Below are 10,375 nucleotides of genomic sequence, written 5' to 3'. Positions count from 1 at the left end.
TGGAAATGCATTTGCCAAATTAATTAGATTTATATTGAACTATTCAAAATAAAACCATTCTCATCACACTTAAACCAGAACACATTTATAAGGTTGTCAAAGGTTGCTTGTTCCTGCGTGATATGACAGTTTCACTTTACAGATTCTACGTTCTGCCTTTATGTTGTCTGTTATTAAAATGCATTCAAATATTACTTCGTTTTCTTGTGTTACTGATCTTGTTTTCTGACCTGATATTAAGGATGAAAACAAATCAAAATAACATTAAGCTAGTGACTACTTGTCGTGTGGCTGAGCAGTGTAGCGAAAGGATAATCATATTATCCTTACTTGTATTAACATACAAAAATACAAAAAGGGAAAACGGCTCTCAGACGGGAACCGACTCTCACAGTTCTCTTAAAGCTGTTGCTCAATGAGTCGAACGACACACGTCACAACTGTTTCCGCTGATGGCATTTCATTGTTGGTTACTAGGTTACCAATACCACGTTGTCCGCTCAAACAACCTGATGGAAACGCGCCTAATTCACAAATGTTTTTTGTTTTGTTTTATTTGAAAAAGATTTGCTTTATGTTAAAACTTTACATGAACTTTATAACCGATGCTTCTAGGCTTTGGTTGTGTAATTCAGTTATATCTCATACTATCTACATACTGAATTTAACAAACCAATTCTTACTAGAGAATTTCATCAAGAATAAAGAATTGTCAACTTACTCCGTCACATGTGTCCAGAAATCTCCAAATATGTTTGATGGTAACCTAAAAAATAAAACATTTTTTTGCAAATGCAAGTTAAACTTGTACATGATCATCTACAGTCTTTACATGTAAAAAAAAAAAATTGATCAAACCTGTCAACACTGAAACAAGAGACAAAACTTTTGGTTATGGAGAAAGAGCCACATACTTTCCGGCCGTCCGATCTTCTAATTCCTTTGTGAACACCAAAATCAAATCTCCAAAACTCTATAGTCTTTCCCACTTTATAAAGAGACTTAAAGTATTTACGTTGCAGTGTCAGTTCATTAGGAAACATCAAGGTCACTGAAAAACACACAGAAACAACGTGTTAACATACAGCATGAGACTGAACGCACCTGTGCAGATCAGGTGAGGAGCCAGTATGAGTGGAGATTACAAATAAAACCAGAACAACAGATTGAAATGGACAATCAGTTTACTCGCTACAAAAAACTAGACTACAGCACTGCATGATAACTGGAGACTCACGGTCTGTTAACTCTGTGTGCTCCTGCGAAGGCTCTCGGTCAGGCACACGAGGACACACTTTCCTTATAAGGTTTTGGATGCCACGCTTTACAGCTTTCCCTGCTGTCCGGAAACAAGAACGGCCTTTCCTCCCTTTTGTGTGTTTTTCTGAAAGCAAAGAAAATTGATTATGTAGGAGCCATTTATAGGTTTTTCCATATTGTCTTATATTGTCTCTTCTTGTCTGTTTTCTGGAGTCTGTGTGCGCCCTCTACAGGACGAACCATAGGATAATGCGACAGGTGTCTAAAGCCTGGTTCACACGGGATGATTTTAAAATTGTCGGCTGATTTTCCAAACCTGAGAGACCCCACACACAGCGATAAAAAATCATGGGTCTAACAGTTTTGGTCGTACAGTGTGTGGTGCGCAGCCACACGGCAAAATCACACACATCACACACAAACCGATTTGACTCCCGAGCATTCCCAGGTCAGACGGGAAATCTCGCAAAATCCCTCGAGATCAAACGTGACTTCAGAGTAAACAATCATGGCGGACGAAGAGGATGCAGTGGCGATAGTTTGTAGTTTGTTTTTAAATGAAAAAAAAACGTTATCAAAAGAAAAGGCGATGGTCAAAGAAGTGGAGACTTTCTGGTGCGCCATGCCGCCGGACGTATTTATTTTGTTTCCCGGTGCTTCCTCGCCGCCTCGTCACCTCGCTTTCTGATTGGCTACACGCCACAGTCCACAGGCTCGTTTGTCCCCGGGGGACACCACACACGAGGAGAAATCGGGCCCAAAAAATCCAACATGTTGGATATCCCCGATTTGAAATCGGAGCGATCCCGACGTCCTTCCGAGCAGACGAGAGCAGTCTTAACACACCACACACGGCAGGAATATCTGATCAGATTATTTTACGATAATCGGAGCATCCTTAAGATTGTCGGAACGGGTGAATCGGGGCTAAAATCGGCCTAATTATCCTGCCGTGTGAACCAGGCTTAATGAGATGGCGTGGTTTGTTGGGAGCACACACACAGTCTTTAACAGGGGAACTGAATCAACACTGAACTGAATTCAGCTGAACAATGACACTATTTTCTTTTTAGAGCAGCTTTACAGCCAAATTGAACTCTGTTTGCATCATTGATCATTTTCCTGTTTAACCCTGTAAAGCTGCTTTGAAAAAGTCATTACTATACAGTATATAGCGCTATATTTGTAATGGTGACTTGACATTTGCAAAAGATTTTTGCAATTTTAGTGTTAAAGAGAGTGAAAGAGAGTTTGTGTGCGAAAGAGAATGATGTTTTTCTTTTAATCAAATACAGTAAATATAATTTACTTGTTATTTTGTGGTTTAAAAATTGTGTTGTTAATAAATGTTAATATAGTGTAGGCTATTTGTTCATTGTTAATAGATGTTTATATTAAAGTGTATTTGTTAATTTTATAATAAAAACCCTTAATCTTTTTAAATGGTTTCTTTTTAAATGGTTTCTGGGCCACATCTGGCCCGGGGACCCAGCCGACTCTCAGCCAGATCTGTCTTACAGTGCCTGGGCCAGACCTGGGCCATATCAATAAATAAGAGTCATTTTAAAGGGTGTGGGCCACATCTGGGCCAGAGGAAGTTGTTTGAGTCCGTTTTCAGTGTGTTGGGCCAGTTTTGGGCCGGGGACCCAGCCAGAACTGGGCCAGAATTAAAGCAAGGATGAGGGTCAGAGGTGGGCCAGACAAATTTTGCTATCTGGGGTGTGTATTTGACAGCATTAGCACAATAAGACTCGAAAGATAACTTAGTCCAGAATCCAGGTGCTGTTTGACAGGCTTTTAGTGCGAGCTCTGGGTGTACGTGGCTACGCGCTCAGAAAAGCGCATGTTAGAACAGCAACAGCAAGCGAATGAAATGTTCAACCGGCAAGGCTTTAAATCACATGCAAATAATGAACTTTTGTGAATGGCAGTGTCTCTTGAGTGTAACTCTACCTCTCCCTTAACATGATGTGAATGTAACAGAACTGCAACTGATAGAATGTGCACGAAACTACAAAATTTCTTCAAAAGCAGATTGTGGAGACATTTTAATCTTCCACGATCATATATTGTGATATCGCACACCCCGTGTCCCACTGTTATTTCTGCATACATGTGAGTAATATTGATTTGTATTAATGTCCTCACTTACCTGTTGGGTTGTTCTGCGCAGGCGCATCTTTTGGGCTGCTGCTGGTTTTTCTCTCAGATAACACAGCAGTACTGGTCGATGGTTGAGCGTAACCGAACATTGGCTCTGTCTTAAGCGCATCAGTGCCTGGAGTCGGCTCTTGTCCAGGTGTCTGTGTCTCGGTCTCAAGCGCATCAATGCCTGGAATCGGCTCCCGTGTTTTTGTCTCGGTCTCAAGCGCATCAGTGCCTGGAGTCAGCTCCCGTGTTTGTGTCTTGGTCTCAAGCGCATCAGTTCCTGGAGTCGGCTCCCGTGTTTGTGTCTTGGTCTCAAGCGCATCAATGCCTGGAGTCGGCTCCCGGGTAGTTGACGTGACGTGGCTTTTTCACCGTCACAGAAGATAAAAAATTATTTATTTCACATTTTCATCATTTAGAATACTGTAAATGGTTCAACATTTTCTTGTTTTACATGAATTTGTTGTTTTAATACCCAAGTTATTTTTTTACAACTTTGAGCCAAATCTCAAAATCGTCCTATGGTGTGACGGTAGACAAAATTATTTCATAAATATTAACTTTTATAAATAAAGAAAATAATGTTTAAAAATCTTAATGAACCTGGCATAATTGTGCAAGTGTCTATTTCACTAAGTGGCTATCACTTTTAGGAATTTCTTAAAGTTTGTCACAGAAAGAAATTATGCAATAACCTGATATTAAGTTGGGCAATATCATGGACAACTACATTTAGTTGAAAGACCCCATTCAAGTTCATGTGACTGAAGACCCCTATGAAGCCCATGCACATGGTAAGTATTTCTCTCAGAATTGTTCAAATATTTAACTAGGCCTATGTTTTCAGACCACTGAAGTTGTTAAGTTTTTTTGTCCTTTGGTGTATAACAAGTGCATCTATCCATTATAAAAGTGCATCTATCCATTATAAAAGTGCATCTATCCATTATAAAAGTGCATCTGTCCATTATAAAAGTCCATCTGTCCATTATAAAAGTGCATCTATCCATTATAAAAGAGCATCTATCCATTATAAAAGAGCATCTATCCATCATAAAAGAGCATCTATCCATCATAAAAGTGCATCTGTCCATTATAAAAGTGCATCTGTCCATTATAAAAGTGCATCTGTCCATTATAAAAGTGCATCTATCCATTATAAAAGTGCATCTGTCCATTATAAAAGTCCATCTGTCCATTATAAAAGTGCATCTATCCATTATAAAAGTGCATCTATCCATTATAAAAGTGCATCTGTCCATTATAAAAGTCCATCTGTCCATTATAAAAGTGCATCTATCCATTATAAAAGTGCATCTATCCATTATAAAAGTGCATCTGTCCATCATAAAAGAGCATCTGTCCATCATAAAAGAGCATCTGTCCATCATAAAAGTGCATCTCATAAAAGTGCATCTGTCCATCATAAAAGTGCATCTATCATTATAAAAGTGCATCTATCCATTATAAAAGTCCATCTATCCATCATAAAAGAGCATCTATCCATTATAAAAGTGCATCTATCCATCATAAAAGTGCATCTGTCCATTATAAAAGTGCATCTATCCATCATAAGAGCATCTATCCATTATAAAAGTGCATCTCTCCATCATAAAAGTGCATCTGTCCATCATAAAAGTCCATCTATCCATTATAAAAGTCCATCTATCCATTATAAAAGTGCATCTATCCATTATAAAAGTGCATCTGTCCATTATAAAAGTGTATCTATCCATTATACAAGTGCATCTGTCCATCATAAAAGTGCATCTGTCCATCATAAAAGTCCATCTATCCATTATAAAAGTGCATCTATCCATTATAAAAGAGCATCTGTCCATCATAAAAGTGCATCTCATAAAAGTGCACCTCTTTATCATAAAAGTGCATGTCTTCATGTTCATTTTATGAAGTATACTTAAGTAATTTTCAAGAATATTTTTTGAGTATACTTTATGTAGTAAGTATACTAATATCAATGTGTACTTGTAGTAAACTTGTGTACTATTTCAATACTGCTTGGGACTAAATTGGCCCACTTTTAGTATTTTTAGTATTTGTAAGAGTAGTAAACTAAGTACACAACTAGGTTTCTCATTTGTAATGCATCTGTACTACAAGTGAACTTATAAGTATACTAGTAGTTTACTATTTTAATACAAGTAGTACATTTTTTAGTTTATGAAAGTACACACTGAAGTGTACTCTCAGGAAACTACTAGTTTCGTAGTTTATACTGCAAGTATACTTGTAAGTTTTCTTTACGTGAACATAACATTATACTTATAGTTTACTATTTATATATCATTTTTGCACTTGAAAAATACCTTTAACTCTAATTTTAAAAACATTTTATTAGCTTCATGCATCCTTTTTTAATCAACACTTGAATGTCAGTAAGTTTCATAAAGAAAGGCAACATTTTAAACAAAAAAGTAGAATTAGAGTAAATTGCTATACACTACCAGTGGACTAGCCTACACAAAAATTCAGATATGCAGAATTAGAAACATATCTGTTTTATATCAATATTCTAATCAATATTTTCAAACAATGTAAGTTTCATAAGACTGTATATGAAAAACTATGTAAAAAAAAGTATATTTAATTGACTACTCAATCAAAAGAGTTAACACAACTACAAGACAAGTATACTTTGAATTCTTAATTATTCTTTTAAGTATATCTGGATCAAAAGATTGAATTCAAGTACAGGCCAAATATACCTGGGCCCGTATTCATAAAGAATCTTAATGCAAAGAGTAGCTCCTAGTGACAAAATTCTAAGAAAATTCTTAGAAATGTGGGCGTTTACTCGTAAAATTAAAGCAAAAATCCCAGGAAAGAAAAAAGTAATTCAGAAAGCATCTTAACCCTTAAAAGAGGTCTCAAGGTCAAAATTGTTAGGAGCACGGACGAGGACTTTTCAGAGGCTGAAGAGTTTCTTTAGCAGAGAACATGGCAGAAAGACGAAGAGGGAGAAAAAAAATGTGTTGCAGCCAATGGATGACAGTGAGTTAATAAGACGCTATAGATTAGATTGTGCAGGGATCATGTTTGTGACTGATCTTATTAGAGACGCGCTAACATCTCCGACACAGCGCAGAAATGCCATAGTGCCAGAAATGAAAGTAATCACTACATTACGATATTTGGCAACTGGGAAAATGCAACAATGCAGCAGTGTGTAATGTACACAGTCGCATGTAATTTCAAAGTGAAGGCTTAGAATAGACCCTATACTTAAAATCACTCTTTTTTTCCTTCTTGGACAACCAGCCAATCACAGTCTTCAAAAGATTGCGTCATACATAGCAACGGGGTCAGCCCCGCCTCCTCACTAAGATGAAAGTTTTTGTCTTTTCCTTGCTCAGAGTTGCTCTCAGATTGGCCCTGAATCGCTCTTAAGCTAAGACTCCTATGTAAAAGTTTTTAAGCTAAATTAAAGGACAAGTTCGGTATTTTACACTTAAAGCCCTGTTTTCAGATCGTTTCTGATGAAATAGAACAGTTAAGATTGATATTTGGACACATGCTGCTGGCCCGAGCTGCACTGTAGCAGTTACTGTTACACTGTTTAACCTGCAAGCTAGCTAGCCTGCTAAAAACACCAAGAATATCAAAATACATGATAGAAACATTTTGTTAAACCACTTACAAGTGTTATGTTGACAACACTATTGAAACAATTACTTTTTATTACAACTGTACATGAATAAATAGGCCATTTGGCCCTGGACTGATGTCCATTCTATTGGCTCTATTCTATTTTGAAAGGCTCTCACAAATAAATAGTATGGGTATATTATACATTTTCTGAGTCATCAGAGTGCCTTGAGTATTGAAGTTGTTGAGTTTTGTGTCTGTGGTGTTCTTTCATGCCACAGGGATAAAAGAAAGCATACAGTTTAGGCGGAAATTGTGAAAAAATGTGTGTTATTTCTGGTTTAAAAAAGTCATGTGACCTCTGTGTTTGTCAGACAGATTCAGTACTGGGCTTAATTGAAAGCCTAAAAGGTCCCCTTTCCAACGATACCAAGCACCATATTATAGAATATTGACAATATCCCTAGCATGAGCCTAAACCAGATATAAACCAGGGCCCGTATTCATAAAGAATCTTAATGCAAAGAGTAGCTCCTAGTGACAAAATTCTAAGAAAATTCTTAGAAATGTGGCCGTTTACTCTTAAAATTAAAGAAAAACTCCTAGTAAAGAAAAAAGTAATTCAGAAAGCATCTTAACCCTTAAAAGAGGTCTTAAGGTCAAAATTGTTAGGAGCACGGACGAGGACTTTTAAGAGGCTTAAGAGTTTCTTTAGCAGAGGAGAAAATGGCAGAAAGACAAAGAGGGAGAAGAAATGTGTTGCAGACAATGGATGACAGTGAGTTAATAAGACGCTATAGATTAGATCATGCAGGGATCATGTTTGTGACAGATCTTTTTAGAGACACGCTAATATCTCAGACACAGCGCAGAAATGCCATAGCGCCAGAAATGAAAGTAATCACTACATTACGATATTTGGCAACTGGGAAAATTCCATGTTTGATACATTAAAACCAACATTCAAACCACCACTTAAATAGACATGCCAGCAATCAGTGTAACTGGAAAGAGTGGAACAATTTTTATCATTCTAAGCCAAGCAAATACCTTATAGGAAATCAACAGCATGGTAAATAAAAAAAGGATTTATATACACATATATAATGCAATAGTGTGTGTGAGAGAACGATCAAATAGGAAAAATTACGCATGTAAGTTCAAAGTGGAGGCTTAGAATAGACCCTATACTTAAAATCACTTTTTTTTTCCTTCTTGGACAACCAACCAATCACAGTCTTCAAAAGATTGTGTCATACATAGCAACGGGGTCAACCCCGCCTCCTCACTAAGATAAAAGTTTTTATATTTTCCTTACTCAGAGTTGCTATCAGATCGGTCCCGAATCGCTTTTAAGCTAAGACTCCTACATAAAAGTTTTTAAGCTAAATTAAGAGTTTTCTGAGAGGATTCTTAGAATCTTTATGAATACGGGCCCAGATTTCAAAAACGGAATTTATTTTAGGGGGTTAACGTTAGTAACTTCATGAGCTCAAAAAAGTGATTTCGCTACCACCGCTGCACTGCTATCGTGATTTTTCTAATACTAGGGGTGTAAGTTATACCTTGCCAAAAAACAATGATAGCATTTGCCCCCCCCCGTTGATACCGATGGACCCCCCTGGCTCATGGACTAAATATCACTTTAAGAAAATAATGTTTTAATAATGTGAACAATTCTGTCTCAAGTATTTTTTGATGTTATTTAATATAATTTCTTAGTACTTTTTAAATGTCACACCATAGGACACATTTACAGTACTGTTGAATGAAAAAAATATGTAAAGTCATTGACAAAATGAGTGACCACTACTATTTTCTGAAACTGCACTTTTCATACTCCATAAATATATGTATTTTTTCTTAAAAAGTAATGTTTTCCAAAAAGAAATTACCTTTTCTTGGCCATTTGACAACTAACGTTACCCTCCCGTGTTTGTGTCTCGGTCTCAAGCGCCATCAGTGCCTGGAGTCGGCTCCCGTGTTTGTGTCTCGGTCTTGCTGCTATCCTCTTCAGGTAAACTGTACTGTACTCAAACACTTGAATACTGCTGCTATCACCAATAATAATGATAATAATATGAACGAACGTTTTGCGCCAATAGACTGCTTGTTTGCACTCAGGAGCGTCTCGCTGGACTGTGACGTCATTCACAGAACTGGCGCGCCTGTGACGTCACATGACCCGTCGTCTATGCCCTTCATGCCCGAAGCTTCTTTTTTTATTTCTTTTTTTTTATTCAATGCCATAAGAACAAGAGAGGTATTACATATTCACAATATCATATTAACATTAGCTGCCAGGAAATGAAAAATAAATAAATGTTTTACATAAAATCCAGTGCTTTCAAAGCATTACATGTTTTCATTGCTTTTTTATTTTTAGCTTGTTCCAAAAGATGTATATATAATGTAAAGTCATTTATAAAATGTGGACAGTTTGGTTTACCTTGAGCCCACTTCTTTTTATGTATATGGTATTTTCCTAATAAAATAAGTAACTGTATAATATGTTGTTCTTTACATTCCAAATTGTCATTCTGAATATAAAAAACACATCAATTGAGTAAATACAGTGAAAAAACAGGTGCAAAATTGTTTTTTTTTTCTAGTGCACAAAATTCACAAGTAAATTAAATATTAAGCTTAAATCTTTCCAAACCATGCTTAGCTGGATAAATACTGTGAAGTATTTTGTAAGACACTTCCTTAATTTTGTTGTTGACAAAACTTATTTGGCAATTTCCATGCTTTAACCCAAGAGATATCACCAAATAAAGAAGACCACACAGTAAAAAATTTAAACATTTAAAGTGTTAATTTTAACACTACCCCGGATCATCCCAATCTATCTAGTGTAAAAAGTCCACCGTTTGTAGTGTTAAATTTAGAGTGTTAATATAGCACCTTTCAGTGTAGAAAAATTACACTCCGAGTGTAAAGTGTTACACTAACAGTTGTGTTTAAGTTTTAAACTATGGGGTTTTAACACCCCTGGTGTTGATTTAATTTCATTGGATTACACTATATTAATTCCATTGCATTACACTATAAGTGTTATTAATAAAGTATTCTGTTCAGTGCAAAAAAAATGTACACTATTATATGTCAAGAGTCTTCAGACAGATGTATAAATCCAAAGTTTATTAACAAAATGGCTCCTTTAAAACATAATACCAGATGTGTAAAGGTCAAATTATCACATTCACGAGGTGTTGCACAGAAGGAAAAAAAGTCAATAAAACGCAAAAAATCATTAAATTTGCCTAGACATGAACAAATATGACAGGTAGATTTGAACAAGATTGCAGAAAACGTCTCTGGTTACTATTGTAACCTCGGTTCTCTGAGAGGCGGGAAC

At 36.4% G+C, this 10,375-nt stretch overlaps 1 protein-coding gene across 1 annotated transcript; it reads right to left on the bottom strand.

Annotated features, from left to right (window-relative positions):
* Window positions 1-558: 558 nt before the first annotated feature.
* Window positions 559-9,223, bottom strand: LOC311305350 (uncharacterized protein). The gene is made up of 4 exons (XM_084432988.1): window positions 8,910-9,223; window positions 3,413-3,771; window positions 1,238-1,384; window positions 559-1,051 (listed from the first exon to the last, which is right to left on the bottom strand). The coding sequence occupies exons 1-4, from the start codon at window positions 8,972-8,974 to the stop codon at window positions 816-818; spliced, it is 807 nt and encodes a 268-aa protein (XP_084289114.1). The 5' UTR covers window positions 8,975-9,223; the 3' UTR covers window positions 559-815.
* Window positions 9,224-10,375: the final 1,152 nt, after the last annotated feature.

This window comes from Rutilus rutilus (assembly GCF_951802725.1).
Source record: "Rutilus rutilus genome assembly, chromosome: 15".
In the NCBI taxonomy this organism is placed as follows: domain Eukaryota; kingdom Metazoa; phylum Chordata; class Actinopteri; order Cypriniformes; family Leuciscidae; genus Rutilus; species Rutilus rutilus.
Note: the sequence above shows the minus strand (reverse complement) of the source record. Positions and strands in the feature narration are given on the sequence as shown.